The sequence below is a fragment of the Panthera pardus genome, unplaced genomic scaffold (assembly GCF_024362965.1).
Source record: "Panthera pardus isolate Hobbes unplaced genomic scaffold, ASM2436296v1 HiC_scaffold_13, whole genome shotgun sequence".
In the NCBI taxonomy this organism is placed as follows: domain Eukaryota; kingdom Metazoa; phylum Chordata; class Mammalia; order Carnivora; family Felidae; genus Panthera; species Panthera pardus.
Genome location: NW_026526688.1, coordinates 201116413 through 201132471, shown reverse-complemented (window position 1 = coordinate 201132471; position 16059 = coordinate 201116413). Strand labels below are relative to the sequence as shown.

Sequence of the window (16059 nt, the reverse complement as noted above, 5' to 3'; positions counted from 1 at the left end):
TCAGTAGGGAGATAATCTCTTTAAGGGAGAACCTCCCACTAACGAAGGGACCGGACAGCCCGGCAGGCCTGGGTGGGGCGGGCGGCAGTGTGCTTTCCGGGCAACTTCCCGCCAGCTTAGGCCTGAGGCTGGGGGCTCATCTGCACGGGCCTCTCTGGGGTGTTCAGAAGCGTGAGTGCCCGGCCCGTCGCAGCCAGGGGGAGAGCCGATGAGGTCGCGGCAGCGTGGGGGCCCCACCGTGAGCTGGGAGGGCAGACGGGAGTGTGAGCTGTTAATTAACTAACCAGACGCTTCCAGGGAGTCCAGCCGGGGCATCGCTCCCAGGCGGTAAATCCGTGCCTGCCACGGGGCGCACGGCCACCGCGGGCTGAGCGGGCAGGGGAGGGGTCAGGCCGCCGGGCGCTGTCCTGGCCGGGCCTGTCTGCTCCAGGAATGCTGGAGCCAGGGCAGGGCCGGTCCCGATCACGACGTGGGAAGGCACTGCTCCTGCTCAGCCCACGGCTCGTCCTCCAGCCCGTGACTTAGCCATCCCGTCCCAGTTCAAGGTCAGCTGCTCCCAAACGCCCAAGACGCAGCTGGAGCCCTGTGCGGCCCTTCCCCACCCCCACCCCCGGCTGGCCCTGGTAAGCCAGCCTCCGTCCCACCGGTGAGGACGTGTGCCACTCTTCTGTTTGGTCTGCCCAGTGGACCACCAGCTCCGGGGGTCCTCGGGGTCCTCGGCGCCCGGGGACAGCGGGCGGCACGTTGCAGACCACGGGAGGGCTGGCCTACGTGGCCTCTGTGGTGTGGAGCCAGGTGGGCCTGGTCAGCGGGGGGAGGCGCTGTCCCTTCCCCTGCCTGTCCCTGTCCCCTGCCCCGCCTTGGGGAGCCCACTGGGGAGAAAGAGGCAAGAGCTAGGGAGGCTGACCGCAGAGACTGGTGCTCACGGCCCAGGCGCCCCGGCCCCGAGCCAAGCAGGGAAGCATGCGGGGCCCTAACCAGCTTCCACGAACGAGGGCCGCGAACAACGAAGCCTGGAAGCCATAAGTGGGAAGTTTTGGTGTCTGCAGGGTGGGGCTCCGCCACAGACTCTGGGGGAGGGTCCTTCCTGCCTCTTCCGGCCTGGCAGTCCTGGGGTTGTGGCCTCCAGTCTCCACCTCCCGGTCACGCTCTCCCTGCGTGTCTGTCGGCCTCCCTCCCCCCCATAAGGTCGTGGGGTTAGGGCCCCCCCGCCCCCCGACTACTGCACCGTGACCTCGTCCCAGCCGATCACATCTGCCAAGACCCCATGTCCAAAGAAAGTCACAGGTGTTGGGTAGGCGTGCATTTTGGGGACCCTCGGTCTCCCCAGTACAGGCGTCATCAATACAAGGCAAGAAGAGGGCACAGAGCCCTGCTGTGTCGCCCCAAGTGCGGCCAGGCACACGTAGGAAGGAGGCAGCTGGTAGAAATGCAGTGTGTCAGGCCCTGGCCCGGCCTGTGGGTCAGCTCTGCCTGAACGAGCCCCCGGGAGGTCAGACTGGCCAGGAAGGAGCCTTCCAGGGCCCGACCCCACTTTCCCCGGTGTCTGGGTGGGAGCAGTCAGGCCCCGGGCAACTGTTTCAGGCCCAGCCTCTCAGATCCCAACAGGGATCACGGTCCCTAGTGCAGCGTTTGGCCCGGAGTGGGGTGAGCTCTCCCTGTGGCCTCAAGGCCCCGCCTGACCCGGGCCCCGGCCTGGCCCTGCCCCGCATGGGCCCATCTGGGCGTCAGGTCAACTCTGCACAGCGTGCCTCTGAGCCCTTCCAGGTGCCATGAGTTCATGATAATGATGATGGAGGAGAGGAGGAGGGGGAGGGGGAGAAGGAGGAGGGGGAGGAAGAGGAAGGGGAGGAGGGACAAGTGGGGGAGGAGGAAGAGGGGAGAAGGGGGAGGAGGAAGGGGAGGAGAAGGGAGGAGGGGTGGAGGAGGGACAAGAGGGGGAGGAGGAGGGATAAGAGGGGCAAGAGGAAGGGGAGGAGGAGCAGAAGGGGGGAGGAGGGGTGGAGGAGGGACAAGAGGGGAGGTGGAAGGGGGAGGTAGGAGGGGGAGGAGAAGGGGAGGAATAAGAAGGAGGAGGTGGAGGAGGAAGGGGAGGAGGGGGAGGAGAAGGGAAGGAAGAAGAAGGAGGAGGGGGAGGAGGAAGGGGAGGAGGGAAGGAAGAAGAAGGAGGAGGAGGAGGAGGGGTGGAGGAGGAGGAGGAAGGGGGGAGGAGGGGTGGAGGAGGGACAAAGGGGGAGGAGGAGGGACAAGAGGGGAAGGAGGAAGGGGGAGGAGGAGGGACAAGAGGGGGAGGAGGAAGGGGGAGGAGGAGGGACAAGAGGGGGAGGAGGAAGGGGAGGAGGGGCAGGAGGGAGGGGGAGGAGGGAGGGGGAGGAGGAGGAAGGGGGGAGGAGGGGTGGAGGAGGGACAAGAGGGGGAGGAGGAGGGACAAGAGGGGAAGGAGGAAGGGGGAGGAGGAAGGGGGAGGAGGAGGAGAAAGGGGGGAGGAGGAGGAGAAAGGGGGGAGGAGGAGGGGGAGGAGGGGGAGGAGGAGTGGAGGAGGAAGTGGGGAGGAGGGGGAGGAGGGGTGGAAGAGGGACAAGAGGGGGAAGAGGAAGGGGGAGGAGGGGGAGGAGGAGGGACAAGAAGGGGAGGAGGAAGGGGGAGGAGGGGGAGGAGGAGGGACAAGAAGGGGAGGAGGAAGGGGGAGGAGGGGGAGGAGGAGGGTAGCTCCAGAGGCAGCCTGGGGCAGGTGGCCCAGAATTGGCCCTTGACTGGCTTCAAAGCCTCACCGGCCAGGCGATCCTGGGCAGGTGGTGGACGTCCCCCGGGATGACAGGAACCGTGGACAGTAAGAGACAAGGAGGCAGGTGTGAGGGTGGACATGGGCTGAGGAGGCCAGGGAGGGGGTGGGGAGGCCGGTGTTGAACGCGCCTCGGAGCAGCAAGGTCCCCCTGGGGGTCGGCTGGGACCTGCCCGCCCCCTGCCGTGGGCACTCACGTCATGACCAGCGTCTCGTCCCCCGGCTCGCTCAGGAGCCCGTCCACAAACACGGAGGTGCTGGTGAAGTTGTGCGTGCTCCAGGTGAGGCCCTCGTCCACACTGAACCTGCCAGGAGAAGGGGCGTCACCACCGCAGGCAGGCGGGCGGGAGCACTCCCTGGGGCCAGGCCCAGCTGCCCTGCTGGATCCAGCCCTGCCCCAGCCCGGGGGGGCCAGTGCTGCCCAGCCGAGGGGGCTGGGAGAAGAGGTCCGGGCCGCACCTGCACCCCTCCCCGGGGGCACAGCAGCCGCCCGCCGGCCCCAAGCAGCACCCGCATCTCCTTAGTAACAGCACAGCTGAGGCGTTCTGGGCGTGACTTCTGGGGACGCTGCAGCTGCTTTTCAGCCCCTGGATTGCAGTCGTCTGGGCTTGGAGCGTCCAGGTCAGCCCCCACCCCCACCCCCGGTGCCTGAGCCCAGCCCAGGCGTTGCCAGGCCAGGGACAGGGGCGTGCTGCCTCCCAACTCATCATATCACGGTGCCACCGGCTTGCAACGCAGAAAACTGCTTTTCAGACTAAAGTGATACTGGCTTCCGAGCAGCTCCCCCGGCTCTGCCTTCTCTGCCCTCCGAGTCCAGAGTTCACGCCTGCCCTCCTTTCCCCACAACTGCCCCTTAGATGTCAGAAGCCCATCCAAACCTGTTCTCACCTGGACACACGCTGCCGGCTTCCTTGCCTGGCCCTGCCTCCTCCACGGGACTAACTCTTGTTGCTGCTTGAAAGTCACCTCCTCTGGGAAGCCCTCCTTGCTCCCCCAGGCCGGGATGGGGGCCTCCTCCGGGCCCACAGCCCCAAGTCTTCCTCTGCCCCGACCACCTCCCCCCCCAATGCGGACCCTACTGTGCTGCCATTCCCTGTTTCTTTGTGTCCCCAGGCGCAGCCGGGGGCAGCTCCCAGCTGGAGGAACCCCACCCACCCTGCAATGCCCCCTCCCCGAGCTGGGCCCCCATGGCATTACTTGAGGATCTTCAAGGGGATGGAGGTGTCCTTGATGGCTGCGATCACGCCGCCGTGGTCCAGGTAGAGGACGTGGTGCTCCTCCTCGAACACCTGCAGAGAGGCAGGCCACGCTCTGAGGGTGGGTCACTCTCTGGGGGCAGAGGTGTCCTCACGCAGCCCCAGGAAGCTGGCCCAGGGCTCCCCGTGTCCCCCGGGCCCCCACCCATGCTCTCCGGCACCCCCCAGACTCAGTGCGCATGGCCTGAACGAACGAGCGTGGCAGTTTCTAGACGAGTGACGCGAGAGATTAAGTTGCAGATAAACGCGCAGGAAGCCGGCCCTCTGCGGGGAAAGCTCACGCACCTGTACGGGGACGCGTGACGTCGGGAAAGAAATCACGGAAGTCAGCAGAGCGTTTAGGACAAGTAAACCCCAATTTGACATTAAGGCTCAGCTCAAGGGACTCCTGGGTGGCTCAGTCGGTTGAACGTCCGACTTCGGCTCCGGTCATGATCTCACAGCTCTGTGAGTTCGAGCCCCGCATCGGGCTCCGTGCTGACAGCTCAGAGCCTGGAGCCTGGTTCGGATTCTGTGTCTCCCTCTGTCTCTGCCCCTCCCCTGCTCATTCTCTCTGTCTGTCTCTCTCTCAAAAATAAATAAAACATTAAAGAAAAAACATTTTTTTAAAAAGACTCAGCTCAAATGCTGCCTCCTCCAGGAAGCCCTCCCTGAAGCCAGGCCGGGTGGGGAGTGCCTCTGGGCCCACAGCCTCAGCACCAACTACACTATTTGTCATTGTCTCCTCCAGCCAGGGAGCTTGGCCCAGGCAGGGCCTGCCTCTGAGTCATCTTTGTGGTCCTTGGGGCTCAGCTCAGAGCTGGGGGCGGAGCTTGTGTGGGGGATGGATGACCGAATGAATGAATGAATGAGTGAGTAAGAGAGTGAATGAATGAATGAGTGGCCGCTACGTCTTCAGGTGACAAAAGGCCTGGCGCCCTGGACAGGGTTCACACAGGGGGAGATAACCCCGGTGGCCCTGGGATCGGGTCCCATTTCGCAGATGAGGAAGCTGAGGCCTGGGGTGGGGCGGTGCATGCCAGGACCTCACAGCAGGCAGGTGGGTCAGGCCAGGTCGCAAAGGGCCTGCGCTAGATCTTCTGTGAGCACAGGATCCAAACGGCGAGCAAGGGTCTGGACCCCCCCCGGCATCCCCTGTCCCGTCGCTCACCCTGCACCTCTCCCAGAAGCGGCCCCCTCACGGAGCCCACTCACCTCCCACCCCGTCGGCCGTCAGGACCTGTGGTTCTGTGGCGGGAGCGCAGGGAACTCGGGGGGAGTCGGGAAAGAGCCGGGACCCCCCACCCCTCCCCAGCCCCTCACCTGGGCCAGCCCGCTCCTCCGTGCCAGCTGCCCAGGGTCTCAGTGAGCCCTTGGCGAGGGGGCTGGCCACGCCTCCCGCCCGCACGGGCAGCTTGGGGCCTGGGGACGCTTCTCGTGAGCCAGGGAGGGCAGGGCCGAGCCGGCGGTGATACGACCCACTCAGTGCCCGGTGAGGCCGGAACAGGCCGGGCTCAGCGGGCCCCTCGGTCCCGCGGCTGCACCTGCTCTGGCCTGGGCAGACAGACCCGGAAAACTCCCTGACTCGGAGAGGGAACGTTCTAGGACAAATGAGCGCGTAGGAACGGGGGAACCGCCCAAAGAACATCGGACGGCACCTTCTTCCCGCCCCTCCAACTTGAGTCTTTCCTCACGTGAAGGCTGGATTTTCCCAGACCCGGCAGGACGCGGTGGGGAGGATGCAGAGAAGATGCCCCTCACGTCAGGAATGTAAAATTTTACCAGAACCTTCCAGTGGCCCGCCACGGCCTTCAGAATCCCACCCAAACCCTTTCATGGCCTCCAGGCCTCTGCAGGAGATGCCCCTGCCTACGTCCTCCTGCCCCCACACATCAGCCACCCTGGGTGCCTTTCCCTGAACACACCACAGGCCCTTTGCACGTGCTGTCCCCCTGGTCTACGAAACCCTTCCCCAGATATTTTCACCTTCTCCACAGTCCTGCCGGTGTTTCCCATTGCTCATAGGAGTTCTCTAGGAAACACTCCGGCTTGAATAAAGAAGAAAGGCCCCGTGTAAGAAATGGTGGGAAGTCAGCAGATGAACCCCAGAGCCCGCGCTCTCTCCCCTACTTCATGTCTGCAGCCGGAGGATGTCAGGCCAGGCAAAATGACCCAGAGAAGGGGAACCTACAGGGCCAAGCGTGGGTGAGCCCCTCCCTGCCGGGGACGGTTGCCACCCATCAGGGGCCTCTAGGACGCCGGTGGGCACCTTGCACGAGCGAGGCGGGCCAGGCGGGGGCCGGCTCCAAGCGCCCTGCCGAAACGTGGGCCAGCTTTTCCAGGAGAGCCCGGAGAGGGGGCTGGGTGTCTATGAACTAGTTTTTAAACACGTGTGCAGGTGGCGTGGGGGAGGGGGATGAGGACGGGCGCGGGGTGGTGGCCACGGTGGCCCCTGCTGTGCATCCAGGGTCCCGTTAGTGGCAACCACGCTCAGAGGTTATCTTCCCATCTTCCAAAGAGGGGCCAGAGGTTCAGAGACACCCGGTGGCTTGTCTGGCGAATCCAGGGTAGACCCCGGCTCTCGGACCCAGCGCCCACCTTGACTCAGTCCACGGCCTCCTGTCTCCATGAGCGGGACACCCGCAGTGGGAGGACAGGCTGTGTTTTGTGTGCAACGAGGCTGCAGGCTGCAGTGGGGGCTCACAGCACTAACTTGGGTGCCCCGCGGACACGCCCCTGCCGGGCACCCTCCCTGGACTCACAGCCCCCCCCCACCCGCAGGGGTCAGAGGAGTGGGTGCACCTGGGGTCCTCAATCTTAACGGTGCTTGGGATAAGTGTGCTGCTGGAGGCCACATTAACAGAGGTAGAGTTTCCTGGATGAGGGAGGGGACGGTCTGCGGATTTTAGGATACCGTGCGGAAGAAACATCCATACTTTTCCACCCCAACTGTTCACTCATCCAGCAGATCCAGTGTTCCGGGTCTCCTCTGTTTGGGCGCTGGGGTCCAGGGGTAGGGATGACAGTCTGGGCCCGGGGAGAGACCCCAAGGAGGCAGGTCACCGTCACAGTGACACCCACTCAGACGCCCTCTCACTCGGTACTCAGCCCGCGTTCTGCCACCGCAGGGGTGGGTCCCGGGCGAGGTTTCTGGACGCATCCGGTGCAGGTCTGAGTCAGCGGGCGCTCCCGGGTGCAGGTGGCAGTGTGAGTGTTGCTTGGGCTAATCCGAGAGGGGCCGGGGCATTGTGGGGGGTGTGCAGGAGGTTCGAGAGAGCAGCGCGTCCGGGGGGCAGAGGCCCCTGAGCCGGGCTGGGCAGTGAGGGCACACGTGTCAGCAGCGGGCGGGACTTCCTCCTGCAGACGGCGGCGAGGCACCGGAGGCTTAGTCGGGAGGCTTACGAGCAGGGCGATGACAACACGTTTCCCTTTCGCAGCTTCCCGGGGGTGCTGGGGGGGCGACGGACCAGAGGGGCAGAGGCCCAGCCCAGGAAAATGAATTCCCAAGCAGCCAGGCTCCTCCTCCAGGAGAGAGTGAGCTCCCCGTCCCGGGGAATATGCAAGGAGAAGCCAGCCTCCTCGCCGCGTGGGGACCCCTGAGCTGCCAGTCCCACGCCAAGCGCATCTGTCTCCCCCAAGGCGCTGCTCCTGATGCTTTGAACTTGCAGAGGCCTCTGCCCGCGCGGCCGGAACCCTCATTCCTGCTCCACTGGGGGCCGAATTCACTTCTCTCCCGGGGGATAAGGCCGTGGAGCGGCAGCGTGTGGTGCCACGAAACCATCACGGGCGGGTCCTCAGAGCCTGACTGTCCCAGAGCGGGAGGCACTCGCGGGCCCACCCGCCGATGCGTGTGCACACCCAGCCAGCGGCTCCTCCCTGGACGACATTCCCCGCGCCCCCCCACCCCCAAGAGGGGGCGCCTCCCAGCTATCGCAAGGGACCCCCAGCGCGTCTCCATTCCCATCAGCCTGGGACTCCGCGAGAGGGGGCTCCAGGGTCCAGCCCTCCCCAGTGGGGTCGCAGGGTTTTGGAGCTCCCGGAGCTATGGTTCTCCGTGCCTCGACCAGCCCCCAGGCAGCAGGGCTGGGGGGGCGGGGGGAGGGGCAGGCGGTCTCTGGTCCCCATCTCCCCTGCGTCCCCACACCCCAGACTCGGAGGGCCCTCTTTGGACGTCTTCTGGTCCTCGTTTTGCTTTTCTACCATCCTCGGGAACTTGTGTTTTTAAAAGGTTATGTCCATTAAGCAGCTGTACACGCCGTCACTTGTAATTCATATTCCGAGAGTCCTCTTCCCAGACACATCTTATTACATCCTTGACCACGTGCCTGAGCTGAGCAGTGCCCTCTGTGACTGTCACAGCCCGTCCCCCGCCGCCTCCCACCCCCACCGCGAACTCCAAGCCCAGAGGGTCTCTCCTCCTCCGCACACGTGGGCGCCCCCCCCCGCACCCCGCCGAGGCCAGACGACCCCTCCTGCCCCCGCTTCCCGCGCCCCCCCCCACCCCCGCCGCTGCACCAGAATCAACAGTCTCCCGTCCGATTCCCGCATTCCCAAGTGTGGAGTCTCAGCCCGTTGCTGAACGACAGTGGCCACCATGAATGTCTTGCAGTCAGTTTCTATGAAATTTGAGCACCTTGTCTGTTTCACCCGAACGGGGTGCATGTTTCTGTAATAAATGGACGGAAGGTGACCTTTAAGAAAGTTTGGGCATCTTTCACTAGTTTTGGTGAAATAGAAACACTATAACTAAGTCTCTTTTGCCCTTTTCAAAATTCCTTGTTTCTTGCATATTCTGAAAAATGTCAGGGCCTTGCACTAAGGCTCTAGGTAAACTGGGTACCTTGGGGAGTAAAGCATTTGTCCCGAGTGTTACCTGGGGGAGGGGCCGCCAGAGGGGCCTCAGGCAGGCAAACCCTGCCCTGAAACAGAGCTTCGGACACGGTCTGGGAGGGTAATGTAGGGACAGTCACTCCGTGGAGGCGGGTGGACCCGGTGAGGCCTTTTGTGCGGGAAGCAAACAGCTGGTGTAGAGGCACACAGGCCTCTCCCGGGCCGGAGCCCCGGCCCTGCACTGGGCCTCGTGGCTGCACTGCCCCTGCCCGGAGCCCCCGGGACCAGCAGCCCGCCCGCCCTCGCCGTCTCAGCTCTCCAGGCTGGGGATGTCAGCTTCAGGTAGGCCCTGCACGAGGGCACAGGGGAGCCCTGGCAGGTTCCACCATTTCCTGCATTACTGCTGCCTCGAACCATCACCCCTGGACGCCTCCCAGCCCCCCCCACCAGCCCAGACTCGGCGGGGGGGCGGGGGGAGGCGTCTCCGTGGAATGGGGGCGGAATGTGCCAGGCCTCCGCATCCTTACCTGCCGCCAGGTGTGCCCACAGTCGGACGTGATGTACATCTCCTCCTTATACTCCACCAGCTGCGAGCCCAGGTTACCTGGTCCGGAACAGGGGCAAGGTCGCCCTGGGGGTCAGCCAGCCTTACCAAGGTCTGTGCCCAGACACAGCCCCCCGCGAGAGTTACGTGTGCCCCGGGTCTGCCTCTCTCACACCCAAAGCCACCCGCGGGTGTGCCCCTCTCTGTACTCTCTCTACACTGACCCGTCTGTGGAAGCTCTATGCTTGGGCCCTGGGTCCCAGTCTGTGCAGTAAAGGATTCGCTTTGCCCAAAGCCAGCCAGCCTCGCGGCTCCGCCAGGGCCCCGGGTGCAGGCGGGACGCAGGCACTCGAGGCGTCCAAGGGATCGAGTGTACAAGAATACATGTGGGCTGCTGATCAGGGACTGGCGAAAAGGACGTGCTCCAGCTGGGCCGGCATGGGGTCGGGGTGGCCCCCGACCGGCTTTGAGCTGGGGCAGGGCACAGCTGGGTTTGCATCTGGAGACAGCCCCTCGGGGGGCTGGCTGCGGGGGCGACCAGAAGTCCGGCAGCGTGGGGCAGTACAGGTGAGAGGCACGGTAGGCACAGGGGAGGTGCTCATTAAACATCTGTCGAGTGGACGTTTGCAGGGTGGTGAGAAGGGGCCACCAAACCGACTGGGCCGCCAGGAGGTCCCCCTTGGCCGTGGTTCACGTGAGCCCAGTGCCAGACTGGCTGATGGGCCACCACCCTCAAGGCCCTCTACAGGCTCGGACTGAATCCTGGGGTGGTGCCACAGTGGGAAGACGCCCCGCTCAGTGTCCACGCCAACCCCAGCTTACAGATGAGGAAATGGTCCAAATGGGCTCCCATGGAGGGAACAGTATCCAGGAAGGTCATGGTGGCCTCTGGGCTGAGCCCAGCCTGCCCCAGACAGTCCCCTGGGAAGGGCTGGAATGAGCAGATTTTCCAATGAGCTGGAGCTGGCAGGCCTCCGCTCTGCCCCTGTGGTCTTGGCAGGGACCAGGGGTGACAGCCCCCAAGACGATGGGGACCTGAGGTGATGCTGAAGCCCTTTTGGACTCCTGCCTGGAGCCCCAGAGGCCCTTGCCCTGGGTGACTCATACGTCACTCTCAATTTGCAGCATTATTTACGGGGCACTCTCGGGACTATCTCATCCAGAGTCAAGTACAGATGTCAGTGGAAAATTCCAAAGGGAATCGATTGTCTCCAGATGAGTGAAAGTGAGTCCCAACCAGAGTGGTGAGGGGTTGTTTGCTTGCTATCTTTCCTGAGGTCCAACCAAGCACCAATGCATCCGTCCAACCATCCGTCCATCCATCATCCATCCATCTGTCCGTCATCCATCCATCTGTCCATCTATCCATCATTGATCAATCAACTGATTGATCCATCCATCCATCCATCACCTGTCCATCCGTCTATCATCCATCCATCCATCCATCATCTGTCCATCATCCATCCATCCCTCCACCCATCCATCCATCATCCTGTCTGTCCATCCGTCCATCCATCATCCATCCACCCGTCTGTCCATCATCCACCTGTCCATTCACTCATCCTTCATCCCTCCATCCTCGCATTTCTCTCCTTCACCAATTCCACTCACTCTTCCATTTCTGCACTTATTCAACAGCATTTCTGGCCACCTGCTGTCTGTCGAGCCTTGTGCAGAGCTGAGGGAGGTCCGAGATGAATCACCCATGGCCCCTGCTCCCAGAGAGCTCTCAATCCAGCAGGGGAAGAAGCATGCCCTGCAACCACAGGCTGAGCCAGGATATCTGGAAGCCCGAGGGATTGTAAGAGCAGACAGGGGACGGCTGATGGACCCGGGAAGGAAGGCCATCAGGAGGAGACTCCTGAAGGCAGTGACCCCCGAGCTGTGCCCGGAGAGACACATGTGCTCGGCCCAAGGGAAGAGGAAAGGCCGTGCCAGGTGGAGGGGACGCCCGGTCGGCAGCGTGGAGGCGGGAAGGGGCACGATGAGGGAGGGGCAGAGGGGCAGGTGCCGAACCCCGTGTCCTCCCCCGTCTGGCAAACGAACGGTGCTGAGAAATGGCCACGGAATGAGTGAAACGAGCCAGCTAGACAGATGAGCGGGATGACGGGGGTATTATCTCCGCTGCATTCCAGATGCCAACAGGCGTGCTGGGACGCACGCATCGCACGCGGAGCCGCGGTGAATGTGGTCGTGTCAGCACTACTCAGCAGGCGAACCCCGGTCTGTAATTTCAGCTGTGCACATGTCTGTCTTTCAAGGGACGCTGTCTGCTCTCCATGCTCCATCTACCAGAGCTTTCAGGCTGCCAGTCACCTAACAGACACCGGGGACAGATAAAGGGACATTCACGGAATGTGTCCCCAGGCTGTCAGTGCAGAAGGGCCTGCAGAATCCCGGAGGCGGTGCCCTCATTTTACAGGTGGGGAAACTGAGGTCCAGGGATGTGACTAAGAGAGAGGCAGGGAGGTCAGGAGGGAGGGAGGCTGCCTTGGGCCACCCTCCTCGGGCGTGGCCGGTTGGTTCCCGGTGACACACCTCCAGATCCTCACTGCTTTCTTGGGCAGCCAGGAAGCTCATTACGGGTTTTTGAGGCCTTTGAGCCACAGATACATTTAAAATTGTGCCTTTTGTATTTTGGTCAAGAATTTGGGGATTCAGCCAATCAGGACAGTGCTTTTGAGGGGCTGGGAGGCAGGAGTGCCCTGGGGGCTTCCCCTCGTAAGGAGCCTGGGTTGGCTTCCTGAGTGACACCCAGCAACCTGGAGCTTCCTGGGAGGAGGGGGTGGGGAGTGACCTCTCAGGGCTGGTGCAGCGGTTAAGAGCTCAGTGCCTGGGTGGAGGAAAGGCCTGTCCAGGACAACTGCCAGCATGAAGAACATTCCCTCGTTTTCCCTTCCTTCCTATCAGTGGTTCCCAGGGCTCCCACCCCCATGGGAGCCAGCGGGAGCAGGCAGGGCTGTCCCAGCACTGGGTGCCGGAGGGCACATAACCCTGCACATTACAAGGAAAATATGATGCCAGCCACTACCTGGCAATACACGTTCGCAACACATGCTTTCCATTTTGAAAGAACTCAAATAATCCTTATTTTAGGCCTTGTTCTATCAGTGTACTTGTACACATCCCCAAAGGAGGCTCTGGTTTACGGGTGTAGACAGGCACGTGCCCAGTCTACGCTTTGATTTTTTTCCTCATGTTACTTGCATGTGTCTCTCTCCCCGACTAAACTAGAACCTTCTTCAGGGATCAATACGTGTCAGCCATGACACAAATCATTCTCCTATCCATCCATCCATCCATCCATCCATCCATCCATCCATCCATCCATTTATCCATCCATCCATCCATCCATCCATCCATCCATCCATTTATCCATCCATCCATCCATCCATCCATCCATCCATCCATCCATTTATCCATCCATCCATCCATCCATTTATCCATCCATCCATCCATCCATTTATCCATCCATCCATTTATCCATCCATCCATTTATCCATCCATCCATCCATCCTCCCATCCACGCATGCATCCATCCATCCTTCTGTTGATCCACTCACCATTCTGTGATCAGTCCTATCTGGCCATCTAACTGTCCACTCTTTCCTCCATCCACCTATTCATTCACCCATCCCCCATGGCTCACCCATCCCATCCTTCAGTTGGCCATCCATCCATCCATCCATTTTCCCACACAGCAGTACGTATCTCGTGCCCACTGTGGGCCACGCGTTCACCCCCTGGGCTGTGCCATGATTGATGAGCTTCCTGGAGACACTGCCCCCTGCCCCCAACAGTCACACCAAGGACCCAGGCCCATGGCCATCCAGTTCTACCCTTGAGAGCATCCCTCAGGCAGTGATGGCTCCTCCTACCTGCGCCCATGATGAGGCCCGGGGCAGTGTCTTTGGTGTGCACGGTGCCCGACACGTAGGGGTTGTCTGCCCATCGCAGGTGCAGGTGGAGGTGGCAGTCCGGCTGCAAGGGAGGGAAGGGAGCCAAAGTCAGCACTTGGGTGGGAGAAGTGTTCCGAGGAAAGGTAGGATTGAGGCTTATCAGGTGGGAAGGCAGGGCCAGGAGCACCTCAGAGGAGGGGATGGAAGGCAGGAAGGAGGCTCTGAGGCTGATCAGGGGGTGGAGACCAGCAGGTCCGGGTTGACCCGGTTTGTGGATGAAGCCAGTCAGGCTTCTCCAGGGGAGGGTTCTCCCAGCACAAGAGCACTCCCAGCATGCAGTGGGCATTCCCACGTGTGGTGCCAGGTCATGGAATGTGACTCCTGGAGCCTGCTCAGCCCATGGCCACATCCATCCATCCATCCATCCATCCTCCATCCATCTATCCATCCATCCATCTGTCCATCCACCATCTATCCATCCGTCCATCCATCCATCCTCCATCCATCTATCCATCTGTCCACCCATCCATCTACCCATCCATCCATCCATTCATCTATCCATCCACCCATCCATCCATCCATCCCCACCCACATCCATCCATCCATCTATCCAAACACCCATCCACCATCCATCCATTCATCCATCCATCCATCATCTGTCCATCTGTCCATCACCTACCATCCATCCATCCCCACCCACATCCATCCATTCACCCATCCATTCATTCATCTGTCCATCCAGCATCTATCTATCCATCCATCCATCCATCCTCCATCCATCTATCCATCCATCCATCTATCCTCCATCCATCTATCCATCTGTCCATCCATCCATCCACCCATCCGTCCATCCACTATCTATCCATCCAGCCACCCATCCATCCATCCCCACCCACATCCATCCATCCATCCATCCATCCCTTCATCCATCCACCCATCCACCCATCCACCATCCATCCATCCATCCATCCATCATCTGTCCATCTGTCCATCATCCACCATCCATCCATCCATCCATCCATCCATCTATCCCCACCCACATCCATCCATCCACCCATCCATCCATTCATCTGTCCATCCACCACCATCCATCTATCCATCCATCCATCCATCCACAGTAGCCCAGGCACCAGATAATGGCTGTAACACACCCTCAGCCCTGTGCCTTCTGTGAAGAGCCCACTGGCAAGCATCAGTGGGCACCCTGAGGGCGGCCCTGGGGGGTGCCCTGGCTAGAGGGGCAGGAAAACCCGTTGTAATAATCATTTCAGTGGCAACTCCCATCGGCTGACAGCTGCCTCTGTTGCCAGCACCGAGCTTAGCACCACGTGAGGTGTGGGTCACTGACACTCTCCACATCCCCCACTCCCATCCCCATTTCACCAGTGGGGAAACTGAGGCAGAGAGCATTTAAGCAACACACCCAAGGGCAGTGGTGGAGCTGGGGCGACGACCCAGGCTGCTTGGATCCAGTGTCCACACTCTGAGCCTGCATTGTCTCCCCGGGTCACTGAGCCAGGAGCCTCCCAGAAGGAGGAGCAGGAACAGACCCCTTACCCTCTCCTGTCTCCTGGCCGCCTGCACCCCAGCTCACCCCTGGGCGGGACTGGGGGTCCGGGGAGAACAGACGAGCTGAGAAGGATGTGCTCCGTGGACTGTGGCCTCCCTGAGTCTCCCCAGGCCACAGAGGCTCAAGGCCGCACTCTCGCCCACAGCCCTCTGGCAGCCCCATGACAGAATACAGAGCCACAGGACAACACCCTCCAGGGCGCCAGAGGCTGCAACGGGCAGTGACTTAGCCACGCACCAGGGGTTGCCTGCACAGAGGCCTCCGACATCAGTTTCCTCTCTCATCCCTCTCGAAGGCTGAGAGGTGATAGGGTCTGGGGTCTAGTTGGCTGAGCCGACCTTGACACACAGGAGACGGAGGAGGAGGGCCACCAGAGCTCCCGTCACACACCAGACCTCAAATGGGTTCTTGGGTTAAAGACTCGGGCGGCAACCTTCCTGGAGTCCCCAGTTTGGGCATTCCACAGACCCAGAATATGTGGGACCATAGGAGGGGCTGGGTTTTGAGTCCTCGTACCCCCTGAAAGCTGTGTGACTCTGGAAAAAGTGCCCAGTGTCTCTGAGTCTCCGTTTCTCTCCTTCACAGGATTACTGGATTAACACAGCACAGCTTTTGGAGAGAACGTCGGGGTCCAGCTCTCCCCCTGGACAAGGTTTTGCTTAATTGCTTACTTATAAGAAAAGTAATCGTTTCTTTGGCCTTCTTTATTTCCTAGAAAAATCTCCGGTTTAGAAATACCGCGGAACTGTGCACTCAGGGATCCAAATTCTAATTTAGACACCGCTAATCGGGGATACATCACCCCACCTGCTGACCTCTGTCTGAGATGCTTCGTCTCATCCTTGTATGTTTTGGGGCACTTTCTTCTGGCCACGGACTGAGCACATTTTAGATTATCCTAAGTTAAAAGTGAAACGCCGACCCGGGTCAGGCGGCACCAGGTGGCAGCCCCAGGGCCCGGTCCAGTTGGGACCAGGCTCCCTCGTCTTTGCTGGGCCCTTAAAGACGTGTGAGCTGTGCCACAGGCAGCGTGATCATTCGTGTGAGATGCCCAGGCCAGGGGGTCTATGGAGACGGGAAGCAGACCAGTGGCGGACGGGGGCTGGGCTTGGGCTGGGGGGCGAGGGGTGGGGGACCGGGTCCTCTCTGGGGCGACATTGCTCTAGAACGGGCTGTGGTGACGGCCGCACGTCTCTGTG

General features: G+C 61.5%; 1 protein-coding gene across 2 annotated transcripts in view; it reads right to left on the bottom strand.

Moving 5' to 3' along the window:
• SORCS2 (sortilin related VPS10 domain containing receptor 2) overlaps positions 1-16059 on the bottom strand; it is a 461158-nt gene that overhangs the window by 29502 nt on the left and 415597 nt on the right. For both annotated transcript variants that reach the window (XM_019453778.2, XM_019453779.2), the window contains exons 11-14: positions 13270-13372; positions 9375-9451; positions 3980-4071; positions 2980-3087 (exon numbers count right to left, since the gene is read on the bottom strand). In XM_019453778.2, the coding sequence (XP_019309323.2) occupies positions 2980-3087; positions 3980-4071; positions 9375-9451; positions 13270-13372 (380 nt within the window). The remainder of the gene's footprint in view (positions 1-2979; positions 3088-3979; positions 4072-9374; positions 9452-13269; positions 13373-16059) is intronic.